This window comes from Aquarana catesbeiana, linkage group LG03 (assembly GCF_042186555.1).
Source record: "Aquarana catesbeiana isolate 2022-GZ linkage group LG03, ASM4218655v1, whole genome shotgun sequence".
Classification (NCBI taxonomy): domain Eukaryota; kingdom Metazoa; phylum Chordata; class Amphibia; order Anura; family Ranidae; genus Aquarana; species Aquarana catesbeiana.
Genome location: NC_133326.1, coordinates 597759600 through 597777390, shown reverse-complemented (window position 1 = coordinate 597777390; position 17791 = coordinate 597759600). Strand labels below are relative to the sequence as shown.

Sequence of the window (17791 nt, the reverse complement as noted above, 5' to 3'; positions counted from 1 at the left end):
TTTTTTTCGTTTTTGATAAAGTGGTGAGGGATTAGATCCTCTGCCAGGTTTTTTAGTGCTTTGAACCTGTTAGGGAGATTCACCCCCTCTATTTGATCCCTGCTCCCTAAACTGAAAGTGAGCTGTTAATAAAATAAGAATAGTGGGGAAATCCTCCAAGTGGGATGCCTATTTTGGAGGCAAATATATAGAGATTTTACACTTATACCTGTTCAGCTGCCAATGCCATTGGTTTTTGCTGTCTTCAAAGGCTATGATGCTTGGGCAGTCCTCTCCTCTTCATCTGAAACACTTCTGGGAGTGTCAGACTTGGTCCCCAAAGCACATTTGTTACTTATTTCTACTGGCTGTAAATTACTGCAGGACACAGTGGTGGCAAAGGCAAAAAGAAAAAAAAAAACAACAGCATCCCTATTCCATTCAAATATCCAAATGGCTTGCGGTATATTTTAAGTTTAGTTCTCCATTAAGGTCAGAGGGATGGCAGACTAAACAGTGTGGGGGAGGAGGAGAAAGAGTGGATTGTGTCAAGGGGGCAAGAGGTGGGATTGGACAGGAGACTTGAGGTTACTGAATCAAAAGGCATAAAACTAGGAAGCAATGCAGAAAAAATAGGGCATGTGAATTGGTGTATGGAAAAGTGAGTTGGACTCCCAATAATTATACTCCATGCCCAACCTGAAAGACACTGATGAAATAGCAAGATCTCTTTTTCACAATAACTATACGATTTAATGCTACTTACTGTCATTTTCACCCAGTCAATGTACTGGAAAAAGTATCCTTTAGCTTGATTGACAAGACATTTGCTTTCCTAGTGAAATGACCAGAAATAATAGTTAATCTTCACAAGATGAGACACCTTAACAGACCGGTGCACCTAAAATTGATGATTTAGATTTGGTTGCATGACAAGTGTGTTGAATCACCTGGTTCCTTACACCTCTTGGCTAAGTCAAGAAAGGGTAACTATCGCCTAGGACCCTAACTTTGCCTCACTGTAGGGGTGTTCTCCAAATATTACCTTTGAAAAGTTCAGTAGGCACCGAGATATAATAAACTGAGTATGATACGGCATGGCTATGATATGATCAGAGTCACTGGGTGCCATGAATTTGAAGAGGCTAACATGTGCTTTATTGTACCAGCAACTGTCTACCTGAAAGGATGCAGGCCCTCATAGTATTTACTGTAATAAATAGTACATTTTCCTGATTTGAGAAATTAAAATCACACTGTGGACATCATGAGGACTGCTTGTATTTTCTGTTTAACTTACATTTCTCAGCATCTTAATAAATTCGTCCACCAAAGGTCCATTCAGCATGTCGATGTCTTCTATTGTACGTTGAATACCAATCTGAAGTTATGAAGTTTTTTTATTAAATGAATTGCATTACAGTATAGAATGTAAATGACAAATACAAAAACACACTATAAATAAATACATAAATAAATTAGACATTTTCTCCTTTTTTGGTATTATGAAATCAATAAGCTATGATATGCAAGGTGGGCCTATAAAGCTTTCGGCTATGTTACAAAAAAAGCTAATCTTTAGTATAAGAAGAAACCTTTATCTCACATTACAAACACTATCACATGCCAGAAGGTAGACTGAAAAACAGAGAGTACTGCCAAATCTTTAAATCTTAAAAAAACCCTGGCCATAAAGTTATTATAATCACAGGAATAACTGAACCCAACTGACCTATTAAAAGGGCAACAATACTTGATCTTTATTCAGACACATTAGAAGAGGTCGCTCTTTGTGTGAAGGATCTCAACTTCTTGGCAAGATGCAGGTGTCAGACCTGGTCATGTGCACTCATTCCCCTGATCCATTCTTAGTCCTCAAGAATAGCAGAACCCCCTATTCATTAAGATAAGAATGGCCAAAGGTATGTGAATACCCCTCCAAATTATTTAGTTCAGAAGCACAAAGCCACCTCCATTAAGACATGACTTGACAAGTGTGGTGTGTAGGATCTTGAATTCACAGAGGCCAGACCTTAGCTCTGTTGAACACCTTTTGGGATGAACTAATAGGCACAAATACCCCCCCCCATACACTCCAAAATCTTGAGGAAATCCTTCCCTGAAGAGTGGAGGCTGTTATAATTTAGCTGGGGGCAGTGAATGCTTTACAAATGATGCACATGGTGTTGGGATGGAATGCCCATTAAGCTCATATAGGTGAGATGGCCAGGTGTCCATACACTTTTGGGTGTAAAGCTTAATTTTTTTGGTAAAAAAGCAGTGGCCACAACTTACTTTAAGCGTAGGTACTAGTGAAGCCATGGTGGAGAGACTGGCATTCAAACTCCGCTGCAAAAAAAATTATAGATATAGTAAAGAACAGATTAGTTAGATATATTACTGGTATTAAAATTATATAATGTATATTGCATAAATATACACCTGTTTTTATCTTCTTTTTCCCCCCAGAACATTTAGTTTTTATCTTTAGTAACCATATGCAAGTTATACAATTTCTAAGAGAAGTAAATGTTAAAAATATGACCATCCCAATACATATAGAGGGATGCTTACTCATCTAAAGTGTAATTCAAAATAAAACTATTTTTTGTTTTGGATAGAATGAAACAAAATTGGAACTGATGTCAGGTTTATTACTGTCTGTGGCCCCACTGGGAAGAATGGGGCCACAGACAGTTCTGTGGCCCCATTCTCCCCAATGGGGCCACAGACAAATAAACTTTAATTCCTTATGACAAATAAACTTCAACTTTGCATTGTGTAATTGGCTTCTTTTTTGTTCACTTGTAATATAAGGCAAAATAACAAGCTTCTGCTTCCTCCTTATGGGTGTATGTACTTAAAAATTGGTCCTTTAAGGACTAATATATCTGTGCACAATAGACATGGGGAGTGGCATAAATAGGTCAGGTGGATGTCTACTGGGAAATGGCATTCCTGAAGGACATATGTATTGCCATACATGGTTTGGTGCTTTAAAACAAAAGATGAAATCTCAAACATTTTTTACCACTCGTAAATACTAACAGAAAGAAAAACAAAGTCGTATAGTGCATAGTTTGTGGCGAGTTTTTAGATGTCTATTTTATTTTTTTTTCTCTTGAAAGTTGCAATCTAGAACATGTTAGTATGTACTCTTTGTTTTAGGTTGTGAGCTTCCCATAAATCTTTCATGTGCAGCCCCTTTGTGGTTTGGCATGTCTCAATTTCCTTGCTTCATATTTACACAGTCTACTAAAGGTGCGATAATCCTTGAATTTCATTGTTCCTCAAAGAGATGATTCATTACAGAAGAGACTATTATGCTAATTGTTCAAACTTGTATTCTAAGGAAGCACTAAAAATAAAAAATAAATAGCCTTTATTCACTTGGGTATTTGCCGTAAACTTGAGTTCAGTGGACTAATGTGATATCCTTTAGTAAACCTGGCTTATTTGAAACTTACTGATTGTTGTCTGTTTAGATTACAGAACTAGGACAATACAGTGGAATGTTAAATGTGGAATTCCATATCACAGAGTTTACAATCAAATTCCATCTGTCTCTTTTCTAGTGTAGATTAGAAGATGAGAGCTGCGGTGAGCTGTAGGCTACACACATCACCAGTATTTTACTCTGTCTTAGCTATCATTGCCCTTACCTAATAAAGGAGTTTTCTTTGAAAAGTGGAAATACAGTATTCCATTGGATAAGTGTCCTGTAGTATAGTAACCTAAAGGGCTTCCCACTTCCCACAGCTTTCTGTGAAACAAAAGGATCCAGGGCCCAATGACAAAAATACTGTCATACCAATTAAGAATCACTGTATTATATAGTAGTGTCACAACACACAATACATCTTAAGACACTGATTTAGGTGAAATCTACAGTTGTTAATCCCTACCTGAAAGAACATCCTTTTCACTCTACAAAAGGACCTTAGACAGCGATATGCTCTTTATAGTATATATGAATGAGGCCTAACTGAATTTTGTTTAGTTTACTAATGCACTGTGTATCCTAAACATGTTGCATCTCAGTTCTGCTGATGTCCTGCTACTTCTTTTCAGCCATTTCCTGTCTACATACACTCACTCCATCAATAGCAGCATGACATTTCTCAGAGCAATTTTCCTGATGCTGACAACAGTGGATCTCTAGTCTCCATTGTGAGAGCATTTGATAGGATGACAACACAAAGGCTATTTTGAGAATAGGGACAGATAGTTATCACCCTGTAACAAGAAGTTTCTTAATACAACTGTCATGGTGGGATCAACAAGTATAATTTATTGCATATTTGACAATATTGAAAATTGCTTCTGAAATTATATGAACAGGTTAAAGTGTACAGGTGCATCTCAAAAAAATTAGAATCTCATCAAAAAGTAAATTTATTTCAGTAATTAAATTAAAAAAGTCAAACTCATATATTATATAGATTCATTACACACAGAGTGATATATTTAAAGCATTTCTTTCTTTTAATTTTGATGATTATGGCTTAGAGCTAATGAAAACCCAACATTAAGTATCTCAGAAAATTATAATATTGTGAAAAAGTTCAATATTGTAGACTCATGGTGTCACACTCTAATCAGTTAATTAACTCAAAACACCTATAAAGGTTTCCTGAGCCTTTAAATGGTCTCCCAGTCTGGTCCAGTAGGTTACACAATCATGGGGAAGTGTACAAGGAGGGTAAGTCACAAAAGGTCATTGCTAAAGAAGCTGGCTGTTCACATAGTTCTGTATCCAAGTATATTAATGGAAAGTTGATTGGAAGGAAAACGTGTGGAAGAAAAAGGTGCATAAGCAACAGGGATAACTGCAATCTTGGGAGGATTGTGAAGCAAAGGCCATTCAAGAATTTGGAGGAGATTCACAAGGAGTCGACTACGTCTGGTGTCAGTGCTTCCAGAGCCACCACACACAGACGTGTCCAGGACATGGGCTACAACTGTCGCATTCTTTATGTCAAGAGACAACGTTAGAAGCGTCTTACCTGGGCTAAGGAGAAAAAGGACTGAACTGTTGCTCAGTGGTCCAAAGTCCTCTTTTCAGATGAAAGCCAATTTTGCATTTCATTGGGAATTCAAGGTCCCAGAGTCTGGAGGAAGAGTGGAGAGGCACGGAATCCAAGTTGCATGAGATCCAGTGTGAACTTTTCACAGTCAGTAATGATTTGGTGAGCCATGCCATCTGCTGGTGTCTGTCAACTGTGTTTTATCAAGTCCAAAGTCAGTGCAGCCCTCTACCAGGAAATTCCAGAGCACTTCATGCTTCCCTCTACTGACCAGCTTTATGGAGATGCTGATTTAATTTTCCAATAGGACTTGGCACCTGCCCACACTGCCAAAAGTACCATTACTTGATTTAATGATCGTGGTATTACTGTGCTTGATTGGCCAGCAAACTCGCCTGACCTAAACCCCATAGAGAATCTGTGGGGTATTGTCAAGAGGAAGATGAGGGACACCAGACCCAACAATGCAACTAACATGAATGTCGCTATCAAAGCAACCGGGGCTTCTATAACACCTTAGAAGTGCCATAGGCTGATCGCTTGATGCCATGCTGCATCGATGCAGTAATTCATGGAGCATGACCAAGTATTGAGTGCATACTATACTGTTCATGGACATACTTTTCAGTAAGCCAACATTTCTGTATCCAAAATCCTTTGTTTTTATTGGTCTTATGTAATATTCAAAATTTTTGAGATACTGAGTTTTGGGTTTTCACTCGCTGTAAGCCATAATCATCAAATTTTAAAAGAAAGAAATGCTTGAAATATATCACTCTTTGTGTAATAAAACTATATAATATAAAGTCTCACTTTTTGAACTGAATTACTGAAATAAATTAACTTTTTGATGATTTTCAAATTTTTTGAGATGCACCTGCATATAAGATTTTAGTGACTGAGTTTCAATATACTTAAAATCATCTCTTATCAGGGTTCATAACAGTGGAGTTACTATAAGTCAAATGCACAGGCTATTACTGATATTTCTGTAACCTACAAGTCTAATTCTTTTTTGTTTTCTTACGTATATTAGAAAAAAATGGCAATTGTAAACCAATATGGGCTACAGAAATGGTTGAATTGTGTTTTTTTTGTAATTTAGATTTTCCACACTGATTCTCCGACATGGCAAGGATCTAACCCATGATCAAATTTGGGAGGGTCTTGTCCTCCAGTTTATTTGAGGAAGAGCTATGCTCAGCTGTCAGAATAGAATGTTTTCCTGCTGGGTTTTGATAATGGAGCAAAGTTATTTTGCATCTCAGTGGTGGTATGATATTCCTGTTGCTGGTTCAATTGATTGTTTTGATGGAGACAAGCTGAACCACCACCAGAGATGTGATTGTGGAGTGTGAAGCCTGATCATGCCTGGAGCGGTATTTAAAATATTTGAGATTTGTAAACCAATTTATGGGCTAGATGCAGCTTTGTGAGCACACGGAGTCCAAATTTAGCAATAATATATTGTAGAAAAGTTCAGCAAGTACAAACAGGCCCAGCAGGGAGACACAGGCATCCAGAGCCACTTAAAACTGTAACAGCGGTGTTTGGAAACTGTAAGATGCCCACAGCATCTGCCATGAGGAGCAGAATGTGACCTGGCCTGTCTACACCCAAAGGGTAGGCTTCCTAGAAGAGGTAGACATGATCCCTTCACTGTCCCTACTCCTCTGGAGCCTTTGCCAATCTCTAACAGTTGGGAAACCTGTCCCTATGTTACTACTTGCATACAATGCACCAAGTCCAGGAGCCGGAGTGTTAAATAGGCTCTGCCTGATCCAAGATGGCCACCAAAGTTACATGGGGTGCCAACATCCAATCGGATAGCTGCTCCCCAGTGACTGAGGAAAACCTAGAGGAAACAGGTTCCTCTCAACTTCCTCCCCACCTGCATTGCTGCTGTGGTCAAGCGCCTCCTGCAGTGGAGAATTTAGACTACACCTGCCTACAGGTACAGGGATGGTTGAATTGTGCATTTCTTATGAGTTACAGTTACCACACTGATTCTCAGACATGTCAGGAATCTAACCCATGATCAAGGCTTTTGGGATCAAGTCCTAATAAGTTCCACTGTAGGACTATCCCAAACGTTTAACATATTAAATCACTGACATAATAAATTGGACAAGCAGCACATCATTAATTACATATCATATTCATTTCTGTTATCTCAGGACATCTTATCAGCTTGATCAGCCTCCAAACTCCCACTTTAGAACCAGTTCCATGTTGCACAACAAGGCAAGAGTCACAACAACAGATATCAGTTCTAATAAAATTTTTCTGCAAAGTCATCCTAGCAAGCAAACCTGATCTTATATGAGGAACCTAACATTAACATATAAGTACTCAATACTTTGATCTTATTATTAGTAAAACATATACTAATTATTTTTCTTTATCAGACTGAATGTGACACTCGCATTGGCAAAGTTTTGTCAATTCAGAGATACTTCATACACTTCCTTGTAATGTAGTTAAACCTGCACTATAATTAGGATATATTATGCAAAATAATGAAAAAAGAATAAAAGCTAAAATATGGCACCATTAATCATTAAAATTACATTAATTATGTGTGTTTAATGTAGATGTAATTTCTGGAAATGAATACAACAAGTTTCCCAACTAATGAAATTGCATTAGTGGCAATTAAATGCAACAGTAACATAATTTACTCAAGAGACAGAGATCCAATGTCTCATGCTGTTGTAATGTCACTGATTGCTGTGGGGGAAGTCATAGACTGAATTATCAGAGAACCTGCAATCCATCTGCTTCCACTGAATGGTCATCCCAAAGCTGCCTTATTCATCCCGACGTTCTATAGATGAGAATTCCACTTAATACCCATGGTGATATATGTCTTCTATATATTCTCGGGAATACAGTATACTGTATGGTTACCTTTTTGACATTTTTTATGATATAACCCAGTGGTCTCCAAACTGCGGGCCAAGGGCCGGAGGCAGCCCTTTGCCAGCCTTTATACAGCCCTTGAGGCACTATTGCTCCCAATGATATGACCCACTAGTCCTCCCATTGACACCAACAGTGGGGCATAATTCCTGCCACTGACACCAATGATAGGGCATTATTCCTTTCACTGATATCAATGATGGTGCACTATTCCTTCCACTGACACCAACAATGGGACACTATTTCTTCCACTGATACCAATGATGGTATACTATTCCTCCCACTGATACCAATGAAAGGACACAATTCCTTCTCCTACTGGCCACCAAGCCTGAGGCCATGTTTATTTTTATTGTGCTGGGTCAGGGAAATTTTCTACCCCCACTGGCCACAATCCGGACCCCCCTTCCCCCAAATCTGAAGGACAGTAAACTGGCCCTTTGTTGGAAAAGTTTGGAGACCCCTGATATAACCACTTGCCGATCGCCCCATAGCACATCTACTGCTATAGGGCGGCTGCACTGCAAAGAATCATGTATAAATTAGTGATTCTGCACTTCTGGGGTTTGGGGCATGAGTGTGCACCACTGGCGGCTCACTCCTGCTGTAATTTTACACAGCGGGTCCTGTTGATCATTCTGTATACAGGCAGAATGGCAGTCTGCCTATGTATACAAGGTAGATTGCCATTCTGTCAGTACAGAAGGCATGGATCCTGTGTTCCTTTAAAGCAGGAACACCAATCCATGCCTTCCACCAGTAAAAGCACCTCCCACACTACACTCAATCACATGTTAGCCACACAGTTAACCCTTTACACGCCCCTGATGTTAACTTCTTCCCTGCCAGTGTCATTAGTACAGTGACAGTAGATATTTTTAGCACTGATCACTGTATTAGCGTCAGTTTGGTATTCGATTTGTCCGACACAATATCGCAGTCATGCTATAAGTCGCTCATTGCCACCATTACTAGTAAAAAAATTAAAAACAAATAAAAACTCCCTAAATATGTCCCATAGTTTGTAGATGCTATAACTTTTGCGCAAACCAATCAATATACACTTTTTGTTTTACCAAAAATATGTAGCAGAATTAAATTAAATTCAAGAAATTGATGAAGAAATTTGATTTTTAATTTTTTTTATTGGATGTGTTTTATATCAGAAAGTAAAAAATATTGTTTTTTTTTTTTTCAAAATTGTTGGTCATTTTTTGTTTATAGTGCAAAAACTAAAAAACCCAGAGGTGACCAAATACTACCAAAAGAAATATGTAAAGGACAAGGTTATGATGCTAGTGTATTGTGCAAATATGACTCAAAGCCTTCCTTGCTGAGATCCACGTTTCTGACACCAAATACAGTGCACATCCTTCAGGCCTGACTGACCTTTAGTGCTGGTTCACACAGGGCGACTTGTCAGGCGGCCTAGTCGCCTGACAAGTCGCCTCCCGTTCTGTACAATGGAACCATTCTAATAGGAGCGACGCAAGTCGCTCCGACTTAGAAAAAGGTTCCTGTACTTCTTTTGGGGCGACTTGAGGCGACTTGCATAGACTTCTATACAGAAGTCGTTTTGCAAGTCGCCATGGATGTCGTGTGCAGGTCGCCTCGGTGAGGCGACCTGCAAGTCGTGACGCCCCTAGTGTGAACCGAGCCTTATTGGTTTGATATTTGTTTATATTAATTTGATCATAATTCCTAACTGCAAACAATCACAATTCACTCTGCTGAGGACAGATTAGCACATGACTGATTGTAGTTGGCTGATGTGGGTTACTGCGCATTACTGTTAACTGCTTGCCTACCAGGGCAATTTTTTGCGCACATGTTAAAATCTTCATTTTTGGCTAGAAAAATACTAGCAAACATATATTTTGAAAGCAGGCCCTGGAAAATATTGTAATAGCTGTTGCAATTTGTTATGTCACATGATATTTGTGCAACCATTTAGCAAATGCAGATTTTCAAGAAAAAATACACTGAAATTAATTGTAGTGCACACAAACACAAAATACACAACTTTTTAGTAAAATATAAAAGATGACGAGCCCCTGGAGAATATTATAATAGCTGTTGCAATTTGTTATGTCACATGATATTTGTGCAACCATTTAGCAAATGCAGATTTTTAAGAAAAAATACACTTAAATTTATTGTAGTGCACACAAACACAAAATACACAACTTGTTAGTAAAATGTAAAAGATGACGTTGCGTCGAGTAAATAGATACCAAACATGTCAAGATTTAAAATTACATACGCTTGTAAAAATGGCAACTAAAACGGTACCCCTTAAGGGGAATGCTTTAAACGCCTTTGCGGGTCTTCATTTTAAAGTTAATCATGAATTATGGCCCTAGAATTATTGCTATCTCTTCAAAAGTTGGTGGAAAAAAATCACATATGTGCGGGGGAATAGGGGTGCTTTTACATTTTTTTTGTATTATTTTTATTTATTTACCTGCTTTGGGCAAGTTACGGGTACACTTTATGGTGACATTAAGGGTCTTTTAGACCCCTAATGTCTCCCTTGCCCTCCAAAGAACCAACCAAGTACAGATCATGCTTGGATGATGCTTCCCTGTCTGTTACAGACAGAAAATGATGGCATTTGTAATGAGACAGACCGGGTTGGGGGGTTGTCGTTCAGACAGGTAGGGAAGAATATGTTATCATGCCATTTTCTGAACCTACTGAAGCACTTATAATCCTAGAGCCTTTAGCAGGCTATGGCTTTTTTTCCAGTATGGCTATCTTTTTCCTTTAAAATAAGTAAAAATGGTTAGCAACTGCACTGAGAATACTTGCTGAACTCTTTGCTAAAGATGTACAGACTATGCTGGAGGCGTCACATATGCAAGGATGGCAGAGTAGCCTTCAAAGGGTTCTCTTTGTTTTTTATTTACTTATATGTGATGCTTTTTCGGATTGTGTCATGCAGAGATGTTAGGCAGATAGTAGCATTGACAGCACTGCCTGTCCACACTGTGACCACTATTTTGTGTTCTTCCTTACTACCCAACTTGTGAAGAAGGTGCTAAACCAAAAAAATTAAGAAAACCCCATTACTCCTCCTGTACTGAATTACTTGCATGCTTTGTTGTTGGGCTTTATTATGTACAAGCACATACATAGCCAGATTTTGTAGTAATTGTAAATTTTAAAGCAAACTAGCCTGCCTGAACTAAACCTTTTTACCATAAATGGGTTCGTTTGAAAATCGAGTTGTATGCATTGTAATCTATTCTTTCTAGGATTTTTGGTTGGGTACTGAATGGTAACATCGGTAAAACTGGAAATGTTATATGTATATAGTCAAGTCATTTAAAGACAGAATCACCAGTTCCTGATCCAATTCTGACAGTCTAATGCTCTGTACACAAGGTCGGATTTTCCGACGGAAAATGTTCGTGTGTAGGCTCGATGGGAGCTTGTTGTCGGAAATTCCGACCGTGTGTAGGCTCCATCGGACATTTTCCATCAGAATTTCCGTTACACAAAATTTGAGAACTGAATCTCAAATTTTCCGCCAACAAAATCCGTTGTCGTAAATTCTGATCGTGTGCACACAATTCCGACGCACAAAGTTCCACGTATGGTCGGAATCCAGCAGAAGATCCGCACTGGCTATTGAACTTCATTTTTCTTGGCTTGTCGTACATGTTGTATGTCACTGCGTTCTTTACGTTCAGAATTTCCAACAAGATTTGTGTGACCGTGTGTATGCAAGACAAGTTTGAGCCAACATTCGTCAAAGAAAATCCATGGATTTTGTTGTCGGAATGTCTGATCGTGTGTATGCGGCATTATACTTTACATACATGGCCATTATAAAGATTAGTTATGTTTAAAAGGCTTTATGTTGGTGCTTTTAATTAATTGTACATACCAAAGCAGCCTCTTGATCTCGCACATCATTGTTCAATATATTTTGCAGCGTCCTCGTTTCCTTTTCCAACTGATTTCTTATTGTCGCATTACGCTGAGGCAGGATAAAATGAACACACAGGGACATCAGAACAGAGCATGGCATGACCTTAGGCAGATTATGAAGGGCATAATGCCACTTGATGTAATCCTGGTGTAATTACACAACTCTATCCCAAAGATTAATGTCTGCTCCGGGAGCCTGATCAAGTTTGTTAATAGACTCAGAAGATATAGATAAAATCAGTTCATAATTATGAGATACAGCATATGTTCACAAATGGCGCTAATTCTGGAAAGGTCACAAAGGGGTTAGTCATCTGGAGCCCCACATATGATTGTTGGATGATTTTTGAAGGAGTTAGATATAGAACACTGCTCCTACTACTTACAACAACCAATAAAAAAAAAAGAAAAAAAAAAAAAAAAAGATTCAAGAAAGAAAGGAAATGTCTTCTAAGGACAAAACAGAAAATGGTGTTTCCATTGTTTTTTTAATATGTCTCCGTGTATTGTTAAATCATTGCACTATAGTACTATAGTAGAGAAAATATAAAGATAGAGATACAAAGTAGCCACACATGACTGTAGTTAATTTTTTCCATAAAATAGAAAAATTGTGCAGCACCCTGGAATTTAGTCCGGGAGCTCCTCACAAATCTACTTGCCCAGAGTAGATAACTTAGTTGATTGATAGGAATCTATTGATTTCTCCCTAAGCTTGGCCTTGTTGCACTTTTCTCTTCTACCACCGGGTGGCAGGGTACTTGGTGGTACTAGATGCGAGAAGTGCAACCCAAGGTCAGGTTATGGGTATGTGGGCACCCCAGCCAATGGGCAGGGGTTTTCTTTAATCCTTTGGACTGCTGGGGAAAACCTATATATTCAAGTGAGGTTAGATGATCTGTGTTCTCTGCCACCGTGTCGTCTGCCCCGGGCTGCTAGGCCAGAGATTAGGTCTATCACAGAGGCATCTGGCTGCCAGGCTGTGTGAGGGCATATCCAGAAGTAAGAGGGCAGCGCAGGGTTGGGACTGCAGCTTGCAGTCCAACCAAAAGTTCTGCCGGCCGGAGCACCTGTCAATGGTCGGAGGTAGAAGGGAAGCTGTCACCACGAAGGGAGCAATTGCCTTTACCAGGGACCACAGTGAGTAACTGAAGCAAGTACCGGAACCATATTCTCACCGAAGGGCACGGAGGAGAATCAGCAAACTTCAGGCGGTAATCAAGTCAGGAACCCAACCAGCAGAGGTGACGCTTGCAGAGCAGCTTCGTGTGTCAAGCCAGGGATCAAGCTGGTCAGCAGGGGTGAAGCTTGAGAAGTATCTGGAGTGCCAAGCCAAGGGTCTTAGCAGAGAAGCGGGGGTGGCGCTTGAGGGTATACCACCGCAAACCTTGGAGGAGCTCAAGGGATAGATAGTCAGTGACTCAGTGGGTCTAGTGAGAGACCAGGAGCTCACTATTGAAGAACTACAAGGAGCCATTGTAGTGGAGCTGAAAGAACTGATACGCTGAGAACTGTTAAAAGACTATTACCATAGGAGACAGCAATCCTGCACGTGCAGAAGTGACGTCTTTCCCTGTTTACCTCTGATGAGTTGCATCTCTTTAGAAATATATTTATAGTGGCAAAGGTTTTGAGTAGGGTAAGGAACATATAGCTGCACATATATGATACTACATTTTAAAGGCACATTATACACAAACATGAACAATTGTATCTAAGCTCTAAAATTACCCTGAACCTGCAAAACTCAACCCTAAAAGCAACTACTTATTACTAAAAACTGTTGCTACTGTTTCTAAAAAGCAAAATGTAGAAAAACTTTTTTACATTTTAAATCTCTACAGCAGGGGCCTCCAAACTTTCTAAGCAAAGGGCCAGTTTATCGTTCTCCAGACTTAAGAATAGCCTGACTGTGGCCATTGGAAGTGGAAATTTTATTGGCATCAGTGGGAGTAAACATTGCCACATTGGGTATTAGGGGGAGAAATAGTGGCCCATCATTGGTGTCAATGGGAGAAATAGCACCCCACTGTTGGTGTCAGTTGGAAGAACAGTGTCCTGTATCGGTGGGAGGAATAGTGCCCCAAGGGCCAGATAAAGGCAAGCAAAGGGCCACAGTTTGGAGACCACTGCTCTAAAGGAAGATCACCGAGGCATTTAATTCAAACATAATAGCAAGATGCATTATCCCGCTGAAAGAGGCCACTGCCATTAGGGAATACTGTTTCCATGATGGAGTGTACTTGGTCACCAACAATATTTAGATGATATGTGTGATAGGTGATAGGTGTCAAAGTGACATGCACATGGATGGCAGGACCAAGGTTTCCCAGCAGAACATTGCCCACAGCATTACACCACCTGTACTGCCATTACACTTACCTTCTTCCCATAGTGCATCCTGGTGACATCACTTCCCCAGATAAGCAATGCACAAGCACCCAGCCATCCGCATGATGTAAAAGAAAATGTGATTTATCAGACCAGGCAACCCACTTTTGCTGCTCAGTGGTCCAGTTTTGATGCTCTCATGCTTAGTGTTGGTTCCTTTGGCTGTGAACAAGTGTCAGCATGGGTACCCTGATTAGTTGGTGGCTATGCAGCCCCATGCACAACAAACTGAGAAGACCATTTTTTCTGCTTTCAGAACATCAACTTCATGGAATATATGTTTACTTGCTGCCTAATATTTCTCATGTATCAAGTGTTTAAAAGTGAATATCTCTTTTCAGGTTAAGATGGAAAATGTCTTTCCTCCTTTATCGGGGTATCCACACAATAATAATCTAAACTCATAAAGATTCAGTTCCAAATTATGAGATGCAGCTTATGTTCATGAATGAGATGCAGCTTATGTTCATCTGAGGATCGGGATTCGATGGTTTTTAAAGGAGTTTCTAACAACTGAAAAAACACAACAAAATAAAACAAAAACTGAAGAATAGAAATTTCTTCCAAGAACAAAATAATGGGATTTTTGCACTCACCATAAAATCCTTGACCATCCATTGAGGGACAAAGTATTTCACAGGTTAAACTGACGTCTACGGGAGGACTGGACACTGGCAAACATAAAAAGTAGGCAAGCCTAGGATAACCCCTCCCACAACCAGGATGTCTTGGTTTTGTAGCAAAGCAGTACCATGATCAAAGGCTTTCACCTTTAGGATGTCTAAAAGCAGCTCAACTGAGGGGTGGGCAACACAGCAAACAAACGCTAACAGGTCCAAGAAAAAACAAGAAGATAATTGGGGACTGCCAACAACTCAAAGAGCTGACTGAGGGATTTTAAGCCCATAGCTGGAATCAAATGAGGCCACAAAATTCACCTAGTAGAACTTAGAAAACAGACCAGGTGCTTGCAAATCAGAAAAACTGTTGCTCGATGTAGAAAGGCCTATAAAACACAGATCTAGTAGAGTGCATCTTCACAGGAAAGAGTGAAACTCAATCCTTGACACCAGTGGCACTGCATCCATTAAGGGCGAACGGGCACCGCCCCCTCTCTCCAGCTACCCCCTCTGTGCATAATGCATAGATTCATGCATTGCATGAATCTAGCCATGGCCGCCGCCACCACTCCCTATTCAGGCAACTGGCCCCTTTTCGGACGCCTGAATTACAGCAGCGGGGTGTATTTTTTTTAAGCACCTGATTAGAGCCATAGGCTCTAATAGGCTTCAAAAAAGGTGCACTGCGAGTGCAAAGCATTGCGTTCACAGTCTACCCAGATGTGTTAGAAATAGAATATTTGCTTTCCTAACACTGAACCACCTCTCATCCATTTAGGTGCTTGGGTCTGTTACCCGTCACCTGATTGGCTGAAGGGACAAGCGCTATGATTGGACGCCTATCAAGAGTAAGGGAGGACACGCACTGAGGACACAGGAGCCGCTGTCTGATCCGCGTCACCCGCATCCCTGACACCACAACCGAGACAGGGTAAGTTCTGGGCAGACGGTGAGTGGGCGGGGGGTCACAGTGGCAACCTTTGATGGGCACAGTGGCACCATTTGATGGGGCAGCATTTGATAGGGCACAGTCGCACTATTTGATGGGCACAATGGCAGCATTTGATGTGGCACAGTGGCACTATTTGATGGGGCACAGTGGCAATGTTTTATGGGCACAGTGGCTGTGTTTGATGGGCATAGTGGATGCGTTTGATGGGCACAGTGGCTGCGTTTGATGGGCACAGTGGCTGCGTTTGATGGGCACAGTGGCTGTGTTTGGCACAGTGGCTGCATTTGATGACACAGTGGCTGCATTTGATGGGCACAGTGGCTGCGTTTGGCACAGTGGCTGCATTTGATTGGCACAGTGGCTGCAATTGATGGGCACAGTGGCTGCAATTGATGGGCACAGTGGCTGCGTTAGATGGGCACAGTGACTGTGTTTGATGGCACAGTGGCTGCGTTAGATGGGCACAGTGAGGCTGCAATTGATGTTTTTTTTCAGAATTTTTCAGTTTGTTTGCGCCCCCCAAAAAATTTTGAGCACTAGCTGCCACTGCTTGACACCATGTATCTGCCTGATATCTTCTTTATTTGCACATAGAGGTGATGGAATACGTCCACCCAGGATTACAGAAAGGGAATCAGCCTTTCTAAAGTGACTACTCTCAGGACCAGAACCACCAGAACCACATCCAGACAATAGGGAAAAATGTACTTTTGGTGAACTGGCGTCGGAAAGAGGGACAGGAGAACAATGTGTCAGAGTTGAGGTGAAAACTGGAAAAAAACCTTTGGCAAGAAGGAAGTTCTGGTCCTCAACACCAGAAAAGGTTTGTTTTGCAAAACCTAAAAAGGATCTTTACAGGATAAGGTCCCCGGTTCAGATATTCACCTTCCAGGGGTGATGGCTACAGAAAAATATCACTTTTTGGGGTAGAAAAAAGAGATAATTGTCTCTAATAGGTTCCACAGAGTAACAGGGGAGCAAACATGGGGAGCTACATGGGAAACTCCCTATACAAAGACCCTAATCAATGAGTGAGAGGCCAAAAATCTGTAAAAAGATAGAAGGGGGCAGAAACTTGGTTCTTGGTAGCGATAAGAATAAATGTTGGTCTAGACCCAGCTGCAGGAAACAGAGGTTTTGTCCCACAGAGAGTTGAAGGCATTTAGATTCACACCAAGTGAAATATACCTCTCTGATGATAGACCTTGCTGGAAGTAACCTTCCTAGCCTTTAGCATCATAGAAACCACAGATTCTGGGATGCCTCTGTCTTTCAAATTCTGGGCTTCAACAGCCTTGCTGTTACAGCCAGCAACCATGAGGAAGGATGGTAAATAAGCCATTGAGACAAAAAGATCCTGATGATCTGGTAGAGCCCAAGGAGCATCTGCCAACAGTCTTACCAGATCAGCATACCACATCCACTTGGGTCAGTCCAGAGCATTAAGCATCAACAGAATGCTTTTCAAATTGGTCCTGTGAAACAAATGAGGAACAAGCTTCATTGGAGGAAAGGCGTAGATCCAGGTGTATTGATCACACTAGAGCCACTAGAGCAGGGGTCTCAAACTGGCGGCCCTCCAGCTGTTGTGAAACTACAAGTCCCATGAGGCGTTGCAAGGCTGACAGTTACAAGGTTGACTCCCCCAGGCAGAGGCATGATGGGACTTGTAGCTCTGCAATGGTTGGTGGGCCACCAGTTTGAGACCCCTGCACTAGAGTATCCACTGTTTTCACTAGAGCAGGGTTAGGCAACCGTTCAGAGGTTAAGATCTACCTGGACAACATGGAAAAAGTCAAAGATCCCTGGGGGGGAGGGGGGTGGCACCCTTAAAAAAAAAAAAAACCCTAAATAACTATTAGGCGCCCAATAAAAAGATGGCATGAAAAACACAAGGTGTGACACAGTAGTGTCCTCTGCCCCCCTTCACATCACTCCCCCTACAGTAGTATCCTCCGCCACCT

At 40.7% G+C, this 17791-nt stretch overlaps 1 protein-coding gene across 2 annotated transcripts in view; it reads right to left on the bottom strand.

The window, feature by feature from the left end:
* PROM2 (prominin 2) overlaps positions 1-17791 on the bottom strand; it is a 146795-nt gene that overhangs the window by 25897 nt on the left and 103107 nt on the right. For both annotated transcript variants that reach the window (XM_073622051.1, XM_073622049.1), the window contains exons 17-20: positions 11821-11913; positions 2275-2328; positions 1280-1360; positions 746-814 (exon numbers count right to left, since the gene is read on the bottom strand). In XM_073622051.1, coding sequence (XP_073478152.1) covers positions 746-814; positions 1280-1360; positions 2275-2328; positions 11821-11913 — 297 coding nt within the window. The remainder of the gene's footprint in view (positions 1-745; positions 815-1279; positions 1361-2274; positions 2329-11820; positions 11914-17791) is intronic.